The 22,026-nt window shown below is 55.3% G+C and overlaps 1 protein-coding gene across 2 annotated transcripts in view; it reads left to right on the top strand.

Moving 5' to 3' along the window:
- CA10 (carbonic anhydrase 10) overlaps positions 1-22,026 on the top strand; it is a 141,924-nt gene that overhangs the window by 43,403 nt on the left and 76,495 nt on the right. For both annotated transcript variants that reach the window (XM_064150496.1, XM_064150495.1), the window contains exon 4: positions 18,610-18,752. In XM_064150496.1, the coding sequence (XP_064006566.1) occupies positions 18,610-18,752 (143 nt within the window). The remainder of the gene's footprint in view (positions 1-18,609; positions 18,753-22,026) is intronic.

Raw genomic sequence — 22,026 nt, 5'->3', positions numbered from 1 at the left:
CATGCTGCTGGTATTGGCTCTGCTGCAGCTGATTCATTTGGTAGAGGAGTGTCTGGCTGTGGGAATCCTCTCTTCTGTAGGCTACTGTGCTGGGTTGAGGCTAACTGGGACATTTTAATGAGGGAAATGTGATCATTGGTTGTAAAAGAACAGAATGCTGGAGTCTGCATCGTTCCCTGGTTGCTGAGAGGGGGAGAAAGCCAAAATGGAAACAATTTGTCCCCTCTGGGACGCTGCTGCCTTTTGCTTCTCCTTCACTCTGCTCTAGTAGCTCTCCACTAACAAATAACAAGAACTTAAGCCTTGCTGCTTGCTTTTGTTTGCCTGTCTGGGAAAGTAGAGGGAGAGAGAGAGGGTAGGGAGGGCAGCTTTGAGCCCCTTCTGGCAGTTTCCTTTGTCCAGGAGGGAGTTTGGCTTCTGTGTCATTTCTGCTTTGTGCATTGTGCCTATGTGCTTGCAAGTGATTGAAGAGAGCTTCAGCTTGATCCAAGCTGTCTGAGCTAGGCTGGTAAGTTCAGTAGTTGGGGGGAGTTCCTAACCCACCGCAGCTACCCATCACGGCAGCAGAGGAAGCCTGGGAGGTGCCATCCTCTGCCCAAACCAGCCGTGTGGAGCAGGGACAGCAACAGAGAGGAGGAGAGGTGCAGCAGCAGCGCAGCTGAGCGTGCCCTGTGTCCAGCATCCCCCCACCTGCTCTGGCTAAGATTAGGAACGCATTTGGGAGGAGCAGCAGCCCCCAGTGGACCCTGCGGACGCCACCAGCAGCTTTGGCTCCCACCGCTGGGGCCAGGAGCAAGAGCTTTATGCAAAGCTGAGCTTTGCTTTGACTGAAGGGAGTGGGGAATTTTATTTAGCAGCCCCAGCGAGCCCAGGGTTCTTAAACTCGCTCAGAGCTGGCAGCTCAGCCTGGGACCATATGTCCCCTCGAGTGTGTGGGCAAGGCAGTGCTGCAGGGCTCTAAAAATAAGTTGTTGTGTGTGTTTTCTGAGGGTGGGGGTGACCTTCTGGAGGTACTGGAGCTTTTAGGCACCATCTTCAACAGGAAATGAATCACCTACTGAGCTCACCATCTTCTGTAGGTATTTCTCGTGCTAAATGTGGAGCCTGTGCCGCCGAGCCTCTGCTCGCCGCTCGCGCTTCGGCTTTGTCCTCGTATGGAGGGGGTGGGGGATAACCTGGGCGTGGGGGGTGGCTTTTGCATTCCACCACGACCAAAATGATCATAGTACAAGGTCTAAAAATAGATCAGTGAAAATGGTTGCCCTTTGGTTAGTAGGTGCACAGGGGGTGTAGTTGTGTGGGACTGGTGTGTAGCTCCCCTTCCATCTCTACACTCAAGCTGACTATAAAAAAACCTACCAATGAATTCAGGATTCCCTCTTGCCACAGCCTCCCAAAGCATCCCTGTGCAGAAGCACATCCAGGCTTCCTGTGTGCTTGAGGACCCAGTTCTCTCCTCAGGAGAGCTCCATTTCTCTGCTGGAGAAGCAGCCCTGTTTGACTGAGGGCAGGAAGAGGCCATCCCCTGTCCTCACCGTGCTGAAGAGCTGCCAGGACCTAGAGGACTCTAAACCAGTAGATGCTCTTCAGCCACAGACTGTGGAATGGGGCATGAGGAAGAATTCACATAGCAAGCCAGAAAGGCTTGAGAAGAGGCAGCAAGCCCCAGGTAAGCTCTTGTGGCACTGCTGTCAGCAGCTTCCTGAGGCTGATCCTGCCATGCCCCCAGCACAACCGGCCAGAGCTGAGCGCTGGGCAGAAGTCTGTTTCTCATCAGCTTTCAGAGGGAAGAAGAGCAAGCAGTGCTTGCCTTGAGATGTGTGCTATGATTGCATGGGCAAGCTTCCCAGAGGTTGTTTGATGGAACAGTGAAGCCTCATGGCAACAGGCCAGCTGGCAGCCTCAGCAGTGCTTCATGATCTTTGGAGCCCGTGAGAAAAGAGCAAAGCTTCCTCCACAGGTGGCTATCAGCCTCCTCCTCACTTCATTCCTCAGTCTGTGACTCTGCAGTCGATACTTGCACAGGCAGTTGGACCTTCTATGGTCATGGTAACCACTGCTTCCACCTCTGCATGGGATCAGCCAGTGGGTCTTGGTCTTGAGCACTGTCACCCCCAGGCTGCAGGGACTGCACCTTCCAAAGTGCCATCATCCACTCTTGTTCAGGACACCCTGATGTCTTCCAGTCCTGCCTTCAGGACACCCTGCTCTCCTCTCGTCCTGCCTTCAGGGCACCCTGCTCTCCTCTGAGCATCTACCAAAGCCAAAGAAATCAGCTTTGCAGTGGCAGAGTGACTCAGATTCTGTCTTGAAGAGCAAAATTTTCTGGCTCTAGTTCTTGTATGTTTGCTGTTGGTCCTTGTTTGGGGTTCCTTGAACCCATCCTTCCAAGCACAGGAGTCATCACTGGTCCCATAGAGATCACCTGATGAATACACTTTGTCTTCTGCAGCACTGTGGAAGGTTATTTTTCTTTGTAGCCTGGCTGGGACACCACAGTTGAGTAGAAGAAAAATCCAGTTAGCCCTTCCTTGCAACTAGCTGCTGGTGTGGACACCCCTCTGGATCTTGCAAGAGCTGTCCTGGCTCATTGGAACAGTTTGTGTCTTTCACTGGGGGCTAAGAGGAATTTGCCCCTCGCTCCCTCGAGTGCTCCCAACAGTCCTAACACAAGACTCACTCTAACCCTGGCTGAGAAAGGACTTGCTGCAGGCTGCAGAGCAGGTCTGTGCACTTGTGCTGCAAACCCTGCAGGCCAAGAGGAAGGAACTCCCAATTCCTGGCTCTGGGAGCAGAGTGCTCCCTCCACAGCCCAGTTGCATTATCCATGACTGGGTGTGCAGATCGCTGCTGCCACCAGAGTGCTCCTGGAGAGGACTCCTCAGGATCAGAATGGGCACTGGGATCATGGAGCAGAGTCTCAAACACAGTATTTGCATTCATGAAGTTTTGGGTTTGAAGCTGGTAATTAAAAGGATCCCCGGGGGAAAATCATGTCAGAGCAATGAGGAACCTTAATTAGAGGCCTTGCTGCAGCCTCTGATCCTAGCTGATGGTGCTCTTGCCACCTGAATGGGGAAGTATCTGATCCGCTCCCCTCAGCCAGTGCTGCAGAAGCATTCCCTTCACTTTCTGCCTGCAGCAGCAACTTAGCGACAAAAAGCCCTTCCCGGGGACACACAGGTGTGAGCAATGGAAATGAGGGAGAGGCCTGTGGTGTCTCTACAGACTTGCCCCCTCTGGGCTCTCTGATCTCCAGAGCCACCTCCAAAAGGCTGCTCCTCAGGTGTCTGGTACAGAGCACCGCGGCGCAGTGGGAGTGCTGCGTTCCTCTCTCCTGATGGGGAGGGGAATTTGCCACCCTTGGCACTCAGAGCCACAGAACTAACCAGGTTGGAAAAGACCTCTGAGATCATTGAGTCCAACCTGTCACCTAACCCTTCTAATTCACTAACCCATGGCACTAAGTGCCCCATGCAGCCTCCTCCTAAACACCTACAGGGATGGGGACTCCACCACCTCCCTGGGCAGCCCATTCCAATGCCAATCACTCTCTCTGCCAACAACTTCCTCCTCACATCCAGCCTAGACCTGCCCTGGCACAGCTTGAGGCTGTGTCCCCTTCTGGTGCTGGCTGCCTGGCAGCAGAGCCCAACCCCACCTGGCTACAGCCTCCCTGCAGGCAGCTGCAGGCAGCAATGAGCTCTGCCCTGAGCCTCCTCTGCTGCAGGCTGCACACCCCCAGCTCCCTCAGCCTCTCCTCACAGGGCTGTGCTCCAGGCCCCTCCCCAGCCTTGCTGCCCTTCTCCAAACACCTTCCAGCACCTCAGCATCTTTCTTAAACTGAAGGGCCCAGAACTGGACACTTTCTTTTACTCCAGGAAGAGAGAAGGGGCAATGAAGGTTTCCACAGTGTTTTCCTCTTTGCCACTGAGGGATTTGCTTCTCAGAGCCTGCTGAGATATTAAATCCCATTCAGTGCAACCTGTGGCCACCCCCAGGCAGGTTGGGTGACACTGAGTGTGAAAGGTGGCTCAGCAGACAGTATGGCTGGGAAGTGCCAATGCATGTATCAAAAGAGACACAGGTGGTTGGCCAGGAGTGACTGTCAGGGATCTCAGGAGCTGGCAGCAGGTGCAGCTGCGTTGAGTTGCGAGTGATGTGGCCATGCTCAGTTCAGACACCAAAGCCTGAGTGGCTCAGGCTGTTCATTGCAGCAGGAGAGGCTGGTGAACAGCGAGGGGGCCTTGCAAACCAGGCTGCTTCCCCCAGCTGCATTCCTAGCAGTAGCACTGTCACAAACCCCCTGGGCTGCCAGAAGTTTTAGCACTTAGCAGAAAGTGAGGAATTGTTCCTCCTGGCAACCTTTCCCACTTCTGTTTAATGCCCTGCACAGGGGGCACAGCTCCCTGCTGGACACCGCTGTTAGCCGTAGCTGCAAGTCAGTACACTCACAGCTCTCAAGGCCAGAGGATGCTGCTGGGTAATGGGTATGGATTTTCTGTACATCACGACTGTGCCATCCACCCACCACCTGCACTCAGCCTCATAACCTGCCTGAGTAAAGCAGAGCTCCATAAACTTCACTGCTGAGGGAAGGGCACACCGGTGGCACAGCACACCTGCGCTGCTGCCAGCTCATCATGAGATGACTCAGGCACCATGGGAGAAGTTCACAGGGCCAGGGAACAGTCAAGGGCTGGGGAACTTTATGTGTTTGGAAAGAGTAGATGTGTCTCGATGTGAGGAGCTGCCAGGCCTGGCTGCAGGTGCTACAGGGCAAGCTGCACACCAGCCTTGGTGTTGATGCTGACCAGCTTGGTGTGCACAGCCGTAGTGGGCAGAGGAGAAGGACAGAGCCTGGCAGCGGTTACAAGCAGCTGGGCATGCTGCTGATGGAGGGCACACCTCAACGAGCCTGCCAGAGCCATGCAGTTGCCCAAATTCAGGGGCTCCCAGATTCAGAGCAGTGTGAAACCACAAGTTCATTTGCTTTCCAAAGTCAAGGCAAGCAGTGGAACTGGTGACCAGAACCACCTCAGGGAGGTTCCTGTGGTTTGCTTTCTTGAGAGCTGCTGAAGCTCTTTGGCTCCAGGGTGCTTCTACCTTGTGGCAAAAGCTGAGGAAAGCTGCCTTAATTTTACATCTTGTTTAACGTTGAGCCCAAGGCCAAACATTGGCATCATCTTGTTCAGGGAAAGAGTGCAGAGGACTGGGCTCATTCATCCATGGCAAAACATGGAGCTGTGTGCAGGTGGAGAAGCTAAATCCTTGTCCTGTGGAGAGCAGGAGTGGCCTTGGAGGTGACATGTTCCTTCTGACTGCAGAAAGTGAGGAGCATCTGCTTAGGGAGAGGGGGTTTGGACGTGCATGGAGTCGAGAGGTGTTACCCCAGGGAAAGGAGGTCTGCGGGGCCTGTGCTGCCTGCCCTTTCAGTGCCTCCAGCTGGAGACCTCCTCAGGACTGCCACCTTTGGAGAGATGCAGGCAGGTCCATGAGGGCTCTGTGCCCTGCACATCAGGCAGCCCATCTGAACAGTTCCTAAGAGCTTCTGGTTCAGAATGCATCACAAAACTCTTCCACCAGTGATGGCAGCAAGAAGCTTCAGATGGGATTAGGGAAGACACTTTCCAGGGGCTACAGCTGATGGAGTTCTTCGATCTGCAAACTGGAGAGTACTTTTTAAAGGAGGAAAAACTGAAAATGGGCAAATTCGGTCCTGTGAGCTAACCCAGAGACTCTTCCTTAGCACCCTGCAGATAGCCTCAGGCTCAAAGGCTGTGCCCACCTGGCTTTCATGTGCTGTGCAGTGAGGGTAGCACATGGCTGAAACGTGCCAGGAGGGAGAAGTGAAATGGGGAAGTCCAGAGGTTGTAAAAGACATTGAGCATACATTTGGCATTAGATATGGATGATTAATTCGCTGTCTTTTGGCAAGCAAGGTGCACCCATGATGTGTCTGACCTACAATAAAGCACTTCAGCTGGCAGAGTGGGGGGTGCCTTGGCACCTCTGGCATCTCTGAGCAAGCAAAGCACTGGAGGGTGCTGTGCTCGAGTGATCAGAATGGTTTGTAACACACACAGAGGAACCACCGGGAGGGAACTTCAACTAATCCAAACCTGTATATCCTCCCAGCCAAAGCAACCTGCAAGGCATCCACTCAGCCCCCCAGGAGCCACTGTTCTCTGCAAAGCCAAATCCCTTTCTCTGGTAGCTGTTTCTGCCTTGGTGGGAAACACTCAGTGCTCACATTGCTTCCTCTGGAAGCTGCTAGGATTTTCAGGCCGAGGATGTGTTGCCCCTGAAATCATCACACTGAGGTTTCTGAAGAGTGATTAGAACTAAAAGCCACAATCAGAGGAGGACCCCAGGTGCTGGCAGGGTCCTGGAGCATCTCGCACGCAAGCCGAGCCTAAAGTATTGCTGCTGATCCCGAGAGTGAGGAGCAGATCAGTGAGCCAGGCCCAAGAAGTGATGTATAGAGACTATTTTCTGATTAAATTGGCCACAGTTAATGCTACAGAAAATAAATTAATACTCCCCTTGTAGACGAGGTAGTAGGCTGGTTATAAGTGGCGCAGGAATTGTCATTCCATTGCTCTGCTGGTTTCCTCTGGCAGCATAATGGATGTATCTGTTACCCTGGCTGACAACAGCTAATAGTGCAGAACAAAGAGAAAGCATCGCTGCTGGTGTGGGTGACAATTGCCTGGCTGCCAGGCCCAGGCTTTGCCCTGCTGCTCCTGCACCGCCGCCCTGAGCCGGGGAGCTCTGAGCCGGGGAGCTCAGGCTGGCACAGTGCAGGCTGCAGAGCGTCGCTGCCGCCAGCCCTGCGAATTGTGTGCGGCTCTTTTGCCAAGGTCTCGCAGCTCCTGTTCGCCCCTACTTAGACACCATTCCTGCAGCAAGCACTTCCCATGCCCCTGCTGGAGAGGCAGAGCAGGCAGGCTGCAGGCAGCGCAGAGCTGCTAAACGCTGCTGCTCTCTGCTGAGATGAGTGCAGGCCGAGAGGGGTTTTTATCTCAGTGTGTGCCTCGGCAGGTCAGCAGCTGCTTGAAAAGCAGCATAGGAACCAAGTCGTGTTGAGTCCTACAGCTCAGACAGCAAAGTCCTGGGGTGTGCTGCTCTGGTAGGTGGAGAGGGACAGCTTTCCTTAAAGGAGAACAATCTCCTTGACCCATCAAGGCTCAGACATCTCTGCTTCTCCTGCCTGCCTGGGGCAGGGCAGAGACTGGGTTAAAGTCAGGGAGGAAGCACAGCTTGGCCTGCCAGCCTGGGGCTCATGCTGGGAAACCCCAGAACAAGCTTCAGCTGGGGCGGGTGGGAATGGGCACCTGGCAGGGTTTATGGTTACTGACCCACCCTGGCAGCCTCATGTTAGACAAAAGCAAGAACACTGCAGACCTCTGCTCTGTCCTTACTAAGCCTTCCATGAGCAGAGCCTCAGTGATGTAAGGCTCAATGCCATGGACCTAAAGCACAGCTTGTGGTCACCTCGCCACTGAGAGAGCAAACTGGGACCCTGTCAGCTAACTCTGAACGTATCCACACCACCTAACCTCACTTCTGTTTGAAAAGGAGCTGATGTGTTGCTGGGTTTGGAGCCAGACTGGTGCACCAAAGGGAGCTGCTGGCCAGGAGATGGAACCAGTTTGTGGTAGTTGGCAGGTGCAGTTTCTCCAAGTCAGAGAACCTCTCCTTCAGTCATGTTCAGTCAGATGGAGACCAAAGGATCAAGGTGGAACCTAGAGGAGATTTTTTTCCTTGAACAAACCTCGCATCTGGCAGGAAAGGTGAGGAGCTGAGGGCTGCAGAGCATGAGGAACTCCCAGGGCTGGTGATGATGGCTAAGAGCTGCAAGCCTCTGACAGAGGGCAACTGAAACTGAGGTTGTCAGTGCTGATGAGGCTACAGATTCTGCCTGCAGCAAGGTTTGGTTGCCTGCTGCATTTGCTAACCACAGCAGCCCAGCATCATGGAGGTGATTCAGGAGCCTGCATCCATAGGAGGGCACTTTGAGCCATCTCTGCACCTTTCCCTGTGTGCATGGCCCTACATTTTCTGCTCTGTCCAGATGTAACCATCTAACAACCCTCCTTTTCTCAAGGAAGGTGTGATTTTATTCAGCTGCTGCTAGAGAGCCTCAACTGCTGCATCCACAGGCTGAAATTACTCAAACTCAGATGCATGTGGTTCTGTGTGAAGGTCACAAGTAATAAAGCCCCCAAGGCAGCATCCTCCAGTGGATCTTTGCTGCCACAAAGGCAACATCCATTATCTTGCACGCTTCTCCCTGGGAAGCAATTGCTGCTGTTTCCTTTGGAGCTGTCACAGGCTTTGGCAGAGAGGAATGGGCTGTCAGGAGCGTTCTAGAGCTGCAGGCCCTCCGTTCCCACACACACACCGGGTCTGTGTGGTCTCTGTGCCTGTGGGAGATGTCAGGATCCTGCATGCTGTGCCCCACACCTCTCACCAGCCTCTCCTCAGTCTGGCCAGAGCATGGGGTGCTGCTGTGACCTCTTCAAGCTGGAGCAGACAGCTGCAGACTGGGTGATGCCCGGGCACTGCTCTGGCTCTGACTTCATCTGCGTGCTGGCTGCAGCCGTTCTTCACAAGCCACAGAAAGGAAGTGCCCCATGGTTATTAACCTGTGCCAGCTGCCAGCACTGGTCAGCTGAGCAGCACCTTTTGTAGTGCTCTGGTGGCACTGGCATGAGACACACCCAGCGAGCACTCAGCTAAGGAAGGGCTCTGGGAAGGTTGCTGCGTGGAGCAGCTTTCCAGTCAGCTGCCAGGTGCAGATAGAGGTGTCCTGGCAGGGGCACACGCCTGGCATTGACAGCTCAGCTGCCCCCCTTGGCTCTCCTCGCCAAGGCAGCAGGCTCCATTTCCACAGCACAGCAGCACATTTCCAGACCCTGCCTCACGCCCAGGCAGTGCCCAAGCCTTGCCCATTACCTGCATCGGTTCTTGCTGACACATCAGAGCAAATCTGATCTGATGATTCAGTTGCTGGAGTCAGTTGTGCATTTGCCTGCAGTCAGAAGCTTCTAAAGCAGCCTGGGGGAGCCTCTCTAATGTCCTTTGTGTGCCCAAGTGAGCTCGGGCACGGTCGGGTTAGAGCTGCGATGGCAGATCAGCCGCACAAGGGTGAGAGTCACCCTGCGGCAGGGCAGACAGGTCCTTTAGCCTCCACCTGCAGGAGTCTGCTCTGCCTGGCCCTGGGGCTCACAGCAGCAGCCTGCCTGAGCTGTTAGCAGTAATCCTCTCTGAACAGCCTGTCCCGTGGGGCTATTCTCTGACCTGAAGCTCAGCCCTGTTAGCTCCTGGCCTGCTGCCAGCAGCTGGGAGCCTGCCACAGCCCTGCCACAGCCTCCACGCCTGTCCACTTGCTCCCTCCTTATGTAATCCCTGGCCTGTGCCCCCATCCACCAGCACAGCCACTCACAAGGCGATTGGAGACACCGAGCCAGGGGAAGCCTGCGTGTCCTGCACAGTCCGCATCCCTGAGCAGCCCCCAGCCCCTTTCAGGGCAAATGTCCTGTGCCCTGGGGGTGATTTTAGAGGGACAATTGCGAGGGGACCTGGCATGGCTTAGCCTGGAGGCCTTGCCTTAAACTAATCAAAGCATTAAAGTAGTGATGGCTGTCCTGGCCTTACATCCCTCAGCACCAAGCTCTAGCACCTGCCACAGAAGTAACCAAGCTCTAGACCCATTTGCCCTCTTTTGCAGACAGTTGATTCGGAGAGCAATAGGAGAGCAGAGCAGAGATGAGAATCTGTATTCTGAGCTGTATTTGCAGTGAGATACAGAAACTTCAAAGTAACTGAGAAAACACTTGCTGGGATCATTAAATACACCTTTAGGTGAGCATTTAAGAGCCTTCTCAGCCTTGTGAGAACCAATACATTTGCAAAATGCTTCCTCACTGACAGAACTCAGCAGTTTCATTTGCTGTATCTGTCCAAAAGCAGTCACAGCAAGATCTGCAAGGTTGTTTGGAAGCTCAGATTCACAGCAGCATTACACCAGAATGCATTAATGGAGCAAAAGGTTTGGAACACAACCTCCTCCTGGAGTACAGCAGCATGAGCTACACAGGTGGCAATTAATGTCATGGGAGAGGAATTCCAGCAGCCAGGATTTGCCTGGCATTTGCTAGAGAAGCCAACAGGAGCACCGCGAAGCTCACTGAGTGGCTGTAAGGAGCAGCAGGTTGGAGGTGTACCCCAGCCCCTGCTTCTGCAGCTGTCTGCTGCATTTCAGCTCTTTGGTGAAGACAGAGTTAATCCCCCCGGCTCCTGGGGGTCTGCAGGCAGCCTGGCATCAGTGCACTTTGCTTCCCCTTGAAGCAGTTACTCCTTGCTCGTGTTTGCAGTGGATCTTTCTGGGCAAGCACCAGGCTGGTGGAAGCTCCAGGCCATGTCAGTGGCCCAGGCTTTCGAGACAAAGGGAATAATCCTTCCCCATCTCCCTCATGGAATGTCTCTCAGCATCCCTACAGAGCAGGCCAGCAACCTCCAGCCCTGCACCGGCCACGCTGGCTCCCAGCTGGAGGGTGCAGGAGGTAGCTGGGTAGGAAAGCATCCCGGGGGTGCACACAGCACTGCAGGGTGCAGCAGCTCACCCAGGGGAGGTCACTGCTTGGACAGCAGGGAGCTGAGGAGAGGCTCAGGCTTCATCCCCTTCCATAGTGTTTTGTAGGCTCTGCTCAGAGCTGTGCCTTGGCAGCACCCTGGGGGATTTCTAAGATACCAGCATTGCCCAGACACCTCTTCTCCAGCCCCTGAACAGTGTAGCTGTCCTGAGCACTCCTGGCCCTTCCAAGAACAGTCCAGGGGAGAGTTTGGGCAACCTCACAGTGAAAGGAGCACCCTCAGGAGGGCCAGAGCTCTGCAGAATGCAGTCAGAGAAATCTGCTTGCTGTAGAAGACAGCAGAGTATGGGACATGAGCACCAGACAGGAGCTGCAGGGCTCGGTGCTGAACTCTGGGCTTGCTCCTCCCTTGTCTGCAAGTCGGCAGAGCCAGGAGGTTCCTGCACCACTGCTGTCATGGGCTGTAAGAGTCCTGCAGTCATGCTTGGGAGGTCACTGTCACACAGGTCTGTGCTCACCCTCGCACCCCTCTGCCTTGCCCAAGCCCAGGCCCCTTGCCCTGGAGAGCTGCAGGCTGCTCTGCATCTTGCATTGGCACACAAAGTGCTGAGAGCTGCTGCCTGCGGCAAGGAACAGTTAAATTCCAGCTTGCTACCTGAGCGTTCTCCCAGCAGCAGGGAGCTGTGGAGCACAGGGACAGGCAGGAAGGGCTCTTTGCTGGAATAAATGCACTCTGCTCTGTAATTGTTTCTGCTCCTCTCCTCATTGCTATGTTTTGGGCGAGAGGATCGATAGCACCCCAAAGACATTAAAATAGAGCTGAGTCCACAGAAGATCCCAGCCCTGCTGGATAAGCAGTCTCTCTCCCCTCTCTCTCTCTGCCCTTAAAACAATCACTTCCAAATTACTTTTCTCTCCACAACTCTCTGCTCTGGTCTAGTTTCACCTCTGTGAACGTTCCTGGCTTCTGGAACCTCTCTGGACCCTCAGATCTCTCTCACCCTGCCTCAGAACAGTCACATTGGGATTGCCAAAGCCTCAGCTCAACCCACAGCATGAACAAAGCTGCATCAGGCAGAGGAAAGGTTGCCTCTGGAGATGAGGCATAGCTGAGAACCTAGCTCTCCTGCATTCCAGTGCCCTCTGGAAAGGGCAGGATGCCCAGTGCAGATTTCTAGCATTTCATCTCTTCCCCTTTCCCTCTGCATTTAAACCCAGGCCAAACTCCCTCTTTTCCACCCCCCAGATGTCCCAGGTGCCAGGCAAACTCAGCTAAGATTGCCAGGCTGTTGAAGCCTGGCAGCAACTGATGGCCAAGGGACTGACCAGGTGGAGTTAAGAAATGCCCACTGAGTGCCAAGGGATTGCTGTAGTGTTGGTCACACAGGGGGCCCAGCACTGGCAGACAGAACAGGGCTGGGTGGCACACAGGCACTGAGCCAGCCAGTGTGTGTGTGCTCAGTGCAGAGAAGGGCAGAGGCTGCAGCCTTCCTCCCCTCTTTTGTTTTCATCTCTCTACCAAGGATTTGCTTCACCCAAGGCTCATGAGCAGCCTGTGCCAGTTCCACTGCACATCCCAGGTCGCAGCCCTTAAGCCGCCCCAGGCAGTGCTGCTCCACTCACCAGGATGCAGTTCTGCGATCAGCTTCTAGCTCCTGAGAAAGACCCCGCAAAGCTGGCAGCTCTCAGCTCTGAAGCCACTGTGACACTGTTGCTGTTTCTGCAGCCTGAGGCCCTGTGTGCCCAGTGGCTGCCACAAAAGCCATGCCACAGCCCACCCTCCCTTTGGTGTCCTGCCTTAGTTCTCACTGCCATTGTGACTTGAGGTTTGGCTTTTGTGCAGAAGCACAAGGTTACCCAGAGGCGTTAGCAGGGTGATTTGCTTCAAGTTGAGGAGGTGGAAATAATTAATGGACTGCTTTATTGATGCACACAGATAGCTGATTCTCTCCGTGTTTCAATCCCCACTTTCAATAAGGAGCCTGAGATTTCATCTGAGGGGGCAGTAATTACACGGGGCAAGAATAATTGCTGCACAAATACAACCTGATTGTGTTGTGTGCTACTGCCAGGGCTGGTGTCACAGCTTAAGGGCATAAACATGGAGCTGCTGCACGAGTAAGGTCACTGCTTTTGTTTAAGCTCACGGGCTCTGGGGGAGCCTAAGCTCAGAAAATCTGTGTCTTGAGAGATGAGCAAACTCCAGAGAGGAAGGTCTGGTCTCAGGGCAGGGCAGCACAGGCTGTCATGGCTCAACTCCATCTCCTGCTGACAGCAGCAGCAGATGCCTTGGGGCAAGTGAGCAGCAATAAAATGAGCACTGTAAAAGCTGGGTCACGTTTGCCAGTTCTCATCTGTGAAACTGATGCAGACTGGCAGTGGAATTGCTTCTGCAGTTGCTCCTAAACCAGAGTCCCTGCACTGCTCAGGCCCAAGCCCGAGGTGTTTTCCCCAGGGAAAGATTGGCACAGCTAACACTGGCTCCATGCCCTGCTCATTCCAAGTGCTGGTGCAGGAAACAGGAGTCTCAGGTCAGCAAGAGCCCAGTGGGCAGGGGTCAGTGGCAGGACAGTGAGAACCCAGTGGGCAGGGGTCAGTGGCAGGATGGTGAGAGCACAGTGGGCAGGGGTCAGTGGCAGGACGGTGAGAGCACAGTGGGTAAGGGTCAGTGGCAGGACGGTGAGAGCCTAGTGGGCAGGGGTCGGTGGCAGGACAGCGAGAGCCCAGTGGGCAGGGGTCGGTGGCAGGACAGCGAGAGCCCAGTGGGCAGGGGTCGGTGGCAGGACAGCGAGAACCCAGTGGGCAGGGGTCGGTGGCAGGACAGCGAGAGCCCAGTGGGCAGGGGTCGGTGGCAGGACAGCGAGAGCCCAGTGGGCAGGGGTCGGTGGCAGGACAGCGAGAGCCCAGTGGGCAGGGGTCGGTGGCAGGACAGTGAGAGCCCAGTGGGCAGGGGTCGGTGGCAGGACAGTGAGAGCCCAGTGGGCAGGGGTCGGTGGCAGGACAGCGAGAGCCCAGTGGGCAGGGGTCGGTGGCAGGATGGTGAGAGTCCAGTGGCAGGGGTCAGTGGCAGAACAGTCTTCTCTTGTGTCTCGTTCTGGGGGTGCAGGAGCAGGGCATGGGGTAGAAGTCTGACACAAAGCAAGCTCTCAGCAGCCAGCCAAATGAGTGGGAGACAGCTCTGAGCTCTCCTTTCACCACCCAGGCCTTAGAGTGCAGCGTAGGCCAGCTCAGGTAATCAAGATGCTGCACACAGCAAGCACCTCTGATCCCTGAGTGGGAAGGCTGCTGCCAGCACAGGGATGCAGCCACACATCCATCAGCAGGCAGTGCAGACAGCACCATTACCCTTCTCTGCTGCACCTACAGAAGGGCACCCTCGTGGGACACTCTTCTCCCGCTGCCTAGCTCTGCAAAGGGGAGGCTTGCATTAGTTAGGCAAATCTGTGCTACTCATCGCTAGCAGAAGATTATTCAGTCCTTGCTTTATTGTCCCAGCTGCTATTATTTCACTGCTGTTATGCATAGGTTGGGGAAAAGCCATCAGAATCCCTCATCCTGTTGTGTCATGCTGACACCAGAGCATCTTCATCTATCTCAATAGAAATGGTTCCAGTAAATTGAAAACAGAGCAGCTGCAGTAAGATACAGGCTAAGGACGGCAGGGACCTTAGCACAGGTATACAACACAAGTGCCTCACTCCCCTGCTCCCCAGTGCACACAGCTCTGCCCACAGCCTGCCAGCAGAGAGCAAAGAGGCTTTGTGTGGCTCCAGTTTTCTTTCTGCCATGAGAGGGCTGGAGGCAGGACCTGGATCAGCCCAAAACTTATCAAATCATAGAATGGTTCAGGTTGGAAGGGACCTCAAGGATCATCCAGTCCCAACCCCCTGCCATAGGCAGGGACACCTCCCACTAGATGGTTTGGGTGTTCCCTGCCCCCCCCCCCCCCCCCCACTTTAGAAATCACCCAGACTAGTCTCAGCCAGCTCTGGGAATATAAATGAAGCTATTTATTTACAGCTGGCACAATATACAAGCAGCTATTCACAGTGTATACAGTTACAGACAGAAATAGACAAGGTAAAAGTAATACAGAAGCACAATTCCCCTCCCAGAAACCTGAGTCCCCAGGAGGGGCTCTCAACCACCCCTGCACCTTCCCCCTGCCCCTCTCAACCTTACCCCAGTCCTAAGGAAGAACAGAGGTTCAGGCAAGAGGCTGAGAAGCAAAGGTGAGTGGAAGGTGAGGTTAGGGAGCTGCAGCTCAGTCAGCAGTCCAAGGCAGAGAGTGCAACAAAATGGTGAGAGTGTTATCTAATGTTTACATTCTTCTTCAGCAAGACTCTGAGGGGAGCAGACATCACCATTGTTTTCCTTTCACAGCCTGTGAGCTAGTTCTTCTCACCAAAACATTCTACCCTGCTTCAAACTAGCACAACAGGTCACTCAAGGCCTCATCCAGCCTGGCCTTGAGCACCTCCAGGGAGGGAGCAGCCACAACCTCCCTGGGCATCCTTTGCCAGGCTCTCACCACCCTCACTGCAAACAACTTCTTCCTAATAGCCACTTTCAATCTCCCCTCTGACACTTCAAACCCATTCCTCCTCCTCCTCTCATTCCCAGACCTTGTCAATAGTCCCTCCCCAGCCCTCCTGCAGCCCCCTTCACAGCCTGCAAGGCCACTCCAAGCTCTCCTGGAAGCCTTCTCCTCTCCAGGCTGCAGAGCCCCAACTCTCTCAGCCTGTGCTCAGAGCAGAGCTGCTGCAGCCCTCTCAGCATCTTGGTGGCCTCCTCTGCACTGGCTCCAACCCTTCCATGTGCTGCTTGTGCTGGGGGCTGCAGAAGTGCCCCCAGGGCTGCAGGTGGGGTGTGAGGAGAGCAGAGCCAAGGGGCAGAATCCCCTCCCTTGCCCTGTGCCCACACTGCTCTGGCTGCAGCCCAGCACAGGCTTGTGTCTGGGCTGCACTCACACTGCAGGCTCCTGTGGAGCTTTGCATCAGCCCAGACCCCCAGGGCCTGTTCCTCAGGGCTGCTCTCAGCCATTCCCCACCCAGCCTGCAGCTGTGCTTGGCATTGCCCCCACCCAGGTGCAGGACCTTACCCTTGGCCTTGCTGAATGCCCTGAGGTTGGCCTGGGCACAGCTCTGCCCCTTGGATGGCTTCCTTATGGCTATGCAGCAGGGTCAGATCTGGAGCAGCTGCCCAGTGGTGCAAATTCAGGGGCGTCCATGGATGAGGGCAGAGGTGATCAGCACAGAGCCTTGTGGTGGCACAACCACTGTCTAGAGAAGCTTGTAGATGAGACTGCAGCTGGTGTGTGGGCTGCATGCAAGCCAGCTCATACAGCACGGAGCAGGCTGCTGCCTGCAGTGCCTCAGGGCCACGCACGCAGCATCTGCCCACTCCCACAGACAGGTGTGGGGCAGGGGGCAGCGATTCAGCAGTGATTAGCTGAGCTGCAATAATGCAACAACAAACACTTGGATGTGTTTTGCTAGGTTCAGGCACTAACTTCTCATTCTGGCCCTGTGCTTAGGTCAGACCTTGGCTTCCTACATGAAGCCTCCCTGGATTTCTGTCGTGGCTTGAACACTTTCCTGCTACTTTAAGCATCTTAGCAGCAACACTAATTAATTAATGTATCAGACATAACACTGCATCATGTCCCCATCCAATAGTTCACTTAGGTGTGCAGCCTTAGGTTAGTCACCCGTCATGAATCTTCAGAGGAAGCACAAGCAAAGCCCTCCTGATCCCTGGGGTCACAGCTACCACTGCTGCCCTCTGCCCAGCCAGCCAGACCAGGACCAGCAGCAGGCACATGCTGGGGAGTTCTTGACCATGAGCTTCTGGGCATTCAGAGAGAAATCAAGAGTGCAAGAACAGACTCACATGTCTGGGTGACCAGTGGGACCTCTGCAGAGCAGCATCACGACACTGGAGCTCCACCTTCTCTACCCTGCTGGGCAGGGCTGGCTTGCCAGGCACCGCACAGGTGCCAGGTTTCCTTGCCAAGAGGAGAGACAGCAGTGTTAGACCCCCCTCATAGCAGCTATGTCCCATGTCTGCCCTCCAAGGAGCACCTTCTCAGAGGAGTAAAGTCATGGGGCTCCAACCCAGCCACAGCTCCTGCCAGAGCAGGCACTGCAAAACCTGCATGCAGCTGCCCCCAGGAACCAGAGAGCTTTTAAAGGGGCTGCTGGGCTGGTTTCAGCTCCACCCTCTGGGCAGAGCACCTGCCCCAAGGACTCAGCCCCAGGCTCCAGCCCCAGCACCACTTGGTCACACACATCAGAAGATGTTCTGCAGCTCAGAAGTTATGGGAACTTGTAAAGCAGGTGAAAAGGTCCAAAAAGGCATCAAGATCTGCCCTGTGAAACTGCCACCTGCCACAGCACTGCAGCAGAGCCCAGACACAGCCAGGGCTGTCTCTGTACCTCAGGCAGGGCCAAGGTCAGCAGGCACAAAGCTGATTGTGGCCTTTGTCCATCCTGGTAGCTCCATACTCATTGATCAGACTTTTTTCAGCACCCAAGGAGGAGTTCAGGCTGCTCTTGGCAGATGAGCTGCAGCAGGACCCTCAGCCTGCAGCTCCCTCGGCAGAAGCAGGCTGAGGTGACTTCCCCCTTTCTTTCAGTTAGGGCTACAGAAAATAACTCAGCTTGCCAAACTCAGGAGCTCTCCCATGCCCCAGGCTGCTGCACATCCGGGGGAGGAGCTCTGCTTCAGCCCTGCCGGCCTGTTCTCTGGGCTCACACTGGGTGGGCTTCTCCTAGAGTCATTCTGTGGCCTTTCATGACTTCTAAATATGAGGAGACTTTAAAAGGTTGAGTGGAATGGTTTCAGTATAAGGACACTTGGAGGGCATGCAGAATGAGCCCGAGGAGCTGAGCCCTGTCCCCTCTGCCCCGTAAATGCTCCCCAGTGCTCAGAGCAGCTATTGGGAACTGTGCCCAGGCATCCTCAGCAGAGGAACGGCAACAACCCTCTCGGCTGAGACAGAGCCTCCTGCAGTGGGGCGTTGGGTCTCTGTGCCAAGCTTGGTGTCTGCAGGGCTGGCTGAGTGTGCCTGCTGCCAGGCACGGGGGCATGCAGGCCACCTCGCAGGGTCAGCTGCCTGCTCCTGCACCAGCTACCCGCTCCTGCGCCAGCTACCCGCTCCTGCGCCAACTGCCCACTCCTGCGCCAGCTGCCCGCTCCTGCGCCAGCTGCCCGCTCCTGCGCCAGCTGCCCGCTCCTGCGCCAGCTGCCCACTCCTGCGCCAGCTGCCCGCTCCTGCACTAGCTGCCCGCTCCTGAGCCAACTGCCCGCTCCTGCGCCAGCTGCCCGCTCCTGCGCCAGCTACCCGCTCCTGCGCCAACTGCCCACTCCTGCGCCAGCTACCCGCTCCTGCACTAGCTGCCTGCTCCTGAGCCAACTGCCCGCTCCTGCACCAGCTACCCGCTCCTGCACTAGCTGCCCGCTCCTGCGCCAACTGCCCGCTCCTGCGCCAGCTGCCCGCTCCTGCACCAGCTGCCTGCTCCTGAGCCAACTGCCCGCTCCTGCGCCAGCTGCCCACTCCTGCGCCAGCTGCCCGCTCCTGCACTAGCTGCCCGCTCCTGCGCCAACTGCCCGCTCCTGCGCCAGCTGCCCGCTCCTGCACCAGCTGCCTGCTCCTGAGCCAACTGCCCGCTCCTGCGCCAGCTGCCCACTCCTGCGCCAGCTGCCCGCTCCTGCACTAGCTACCCGCTCCTGAGCCAACTGCCCGCTCCTGCGCCAGCTGCCTGCTCCTGCGCCAGCTACCCGCTCCTGCGCCAACTGCCCACTCCTGCGCCAGCTACCCGCTCCTGCACTAGCTGCCTGCTCCTGAGCCAACTGCCCGCTCCTGCGCCAGCTGCCCGCTCCTGCACCAGCTGCCTGCTCCTGAGCCAACTGCCCGCTCCTGCGCCAGCTGCCCGCTCCTGCGCCGCGCAGACGTCTGCAGCCTCTCCAGGCGCCTCTCACACTTGCCCTGTTTTGTGTTTTGCAGTGCCCTCCTTTTGGGGTTTGGTGAACTCAGCCTGGAACCTGTGCTCTGTTGGGAAAAGGCAGTCACCTGTCAATATTGAAACCAGCCATATGATTTTTGATCCCTTCCTAACTCCACTTCGCATAAACACAGGGGGAAGAAAGGTAGGTGTGGCGTCGGGTTCCGCGGCTGCAGCCTGGCCTGCTGCCTTCGCTGGGGGCTGGCTCCAAAGCAGTTACTCTTTCACCTCAGTCAGCTCTGAGGTGGAGTGACAACACTCCGCAACTCACACGGCTCCACCACTGCTGGAGGGACAGCAGCCAGGCACCGCCAGGTGTCTTCCTGCACCCATTTGTGTTCTCCTGTTGACTGTTACGTGGGACTCCGCTGTCTGGAAGAGGAGCCCCTCACTTGCTGCTCTATGTCTTATCATTAATCGTGGTCTTCCTCCCGAGTGCTGTGCTGAAAGTGTTGTTTGGGACGGGCAGGACCTTCCTGCATTCATCTCTATCAGGCTAAGGTTGCATCGCTGTCACCCTGAGGCTGGGAAAGGCTGAGAGCTTCTCTGCGTTATGGAATGAGAACAGCTACAAGATGCAAATCTCAGCGTGGGGCAGGCAGGCAGAGGTGTGCCAAAACTGATCATTTCTGTGCTCTACAGCACACTGGTGCTCAGTATAAGGCTTTTACTGCACATTTCCTCACCAACATTAGTTAGAAACCAGGATGCTAGCACTGACTTGGGTCCCCAAGGTGAGAGGGAAATGAGAGGTTAGCCAAGACTGCTGTGTGCAGCTGAGATCAGCACAGCCAGTGCTAGTTGAAAAGTGGCTGCCACGGCTGAGGAGTTCATTGCCCACTGCTTCTGAGCAGCAGTTCTCAAACACAATGTGCACAGAGACCTTATCTTGCTCACCCAGATTTGGGCAGTACATCTGAGTAAACTGAGGTATGGAGAGAGCCACTCTGGGTTGGATCATGTGGCTGCCTCCGGCTCAGCTTCTAGGCTGGTCCCAGGCGGAGGCAGGAAGCAGTTTTGACCAAGCGATGCTCTGCAAATGGTGCAGATTGCCTAATTCCTTACTTAAGTAGTTACACTTGCTACAGACTGGGAGCAGGGACAAACTGCAGGGTGTATCCAAAACACTTCTCAGATCTACTTGGTTCCTAAATTGCCTTTCAAAGAGAGGAGGTGGCCTGAAAGCATTGCAGGCATCAAACTGGTCCTGGTGATCATGCTGAATGGTTTTGCTGCCACTACAGGATGCGTTCAGTGTGCAAGGCTAGGTGCAGCTCTCAGCTCTGCCGATCACCTCCGAGGCTGACACTGCAGTTCTCAAGCTGTTTTACAGACACCACCCTGGGCCTCTCAGCTCTCTTGGGAGCAGCCAGGACTTCAGAAGGATGTGTGCAGCTCCCCATAGATGGGGATGCTTGAAAGGCTCTTGTGAAGGTTTTGGGGGTACTCTAAAGGCTGCTGTGAAGGTTTTTGGGGCTGCTTGGAAGGCTGTTGTGAAGGTTTTGCTGCTGGGTCCATGCAGGCAGCTCTCTGTCCCTCAAGCCCTCACACAGAGTGATGCAGATGAAGCTGCGTTGGTGGCTCAGTGTCACAGCAACCACAGAGTCCAGGCAGAGGTTATTCCAAAGTGGTTGATGTTGTCCTGACAAATGAGATTTCTGCTGAGAACAGCAGGAGAAGTTGGGGCCATGCCCTGTGCTTGCCCCTGAGGGTCTGGTGGTCCCCATGCACATCCATCAGAGCTGATGCCAGCTTCGTCGCAGGAAGGGTGAGGAGGTGGCAGTGCTGCTGCTGGAGGACAAAGTGCTGCCAGCTCTGCCTCGGATTTCTGAGCAGTGCAGTGAGGTTTTTCATTCTGATCCCAGGAAGAATGTCACTGACTTTGCTCTTCGTCTGGAGGCTGAGGTAGTTCAGATTGTTCCTGAATTCCAGCATGGCATAACACCAGGGCAGGGACAGAAGAACATGGAGCTGTCAGCGAGTGTCAGAATGTTTCATGTCTTCAGCTGTCTAAGAACTCAGCTGGGCTTTGTACCAGCTTGAGGTGCCTGATGGTTACTGGCACAACAACCTGGGAGATGCTCTGGCAATACAGCTGCAGGCTGTGTGGCCACCCAGGGAGACCTGGACAGACAGAGCTGGGCACAGAGGAACCAGATGAGGTTCAACAAGGACAAGTGCAGAGTCCTGCACCTGGGGAGGAATAACAAACTGCACCAGAACAGGCTGGGAGGTGGCTGCTGGAGAGCAGCCCTGTGCAGAGGGACCTGGGGGTCCTGGTGGCTAACAAGTTACCCATGGCACAGCAATGTGCCCTGGTGGCCAAGAGGGCCAATGGGATCCTGGGGTGTATTAGGAGGAGTGTGTCCAGCAGATAAGGGAGGTTCTCCTCCCCCTCTACTCTGCCCTGCTGAGACCTCATCCTGAGTACTGCCTTCAGTTTTGGGCTCCCCAGCTGCAGAGGGACAGGGATCTGCTGGAGAGAGTCCAGAAGAGGGCTAGGAGGATGATGAGGGGCCTGTAGGGCATGGCTGATGAGGAGAGGCTGAGGGCCCTGGGGCTGCTTAGTCTGGAGAAGAGAAGACTGAGAGGGGATTTGATAAATGTATCTGAGGGCTGCCAGGAGGTGGGGACAGGCTCTGCTCACTGCTGCCTGGAATGGGACAAGCAGCAATGGGTATAAGTTGCGGCAAGAGTGGTTCTGCCTCAACACAAGGGGGAACTTCTTTACTGGAAGGGTCCCAGAGCCCTGGCACAGGCTGCCCAGAGAGGTTGTGGAGTCTCCTCCTCTGGGGCCTTTCCAGGCCTGTCTGGATGTGTTCCTCTGTGATCTGTGTCAGATAGGATTGTCCTGCTCTGGCAGGGGGTTGGACTCCATGATCAAACTGGGTCACTTCCAACCCCTAACATCCTGTGAGCCTGTGAGATGTTCTCCCTGCCCAGCAGCCATGTCCTGCCACCAGAGCAGGGTCTGCTCTAGCTGTGGCTGCTCTGTCCAAGAGAGGTTTGAAAAGGGCAGATCACAGTTCTGTTCTGGGGAGAGGCTGCACTTCGAATGCCTTTTAAACCCTTCTTGGCTGCTGGTTTGGGCACCAGGGAGCCTTTGCTTTGGCAGGTGGTGTGTCTGTGTTCACTCTTTGGTGCTGTTTCCCTGTGTTAGAGCTGGAGCTGTGTGTCAGATGGGCTGAAGCACTTCAGCTTGCAGGGCAGTGAACCAATTGCTGTAGCAGCCAGGGAATGCCTTAGACAAGACTTAGCTGTGATTATGCTGTACAAGGAAGGATTTTATGGAACTGATCCTGAGAAAAATGATGAGTAAATAAAAAAGGGATTTGCTATGGTTTCAAATCAGAGCTGTAATAAGCTACCTGACAGGCATAGTGAGCAGGAGAGACAGCCAGCTGCACACAGCCAGAGTT

This window comes from Pogoniulus pusillus, chromosome 11 (assembly GCF_015220805.1).
Source record: "Pogoniulus pusillus isolate bPogPus1 chromosome 11, bPogPus1.pri, whole genome shotgun sequence".
NCBI classification, from domain to species: Eukaryota; Metazoa; Chordata; class Aves; order Piciformes; family Lybiidae; genus Pogoniulus; species Pogoniulus pusillus.
The sequence above is the reverse complement of the archived record's forward strand: the minus strand, read 5'-3'. Positions and strand labels throughout refer to the sequence as shown.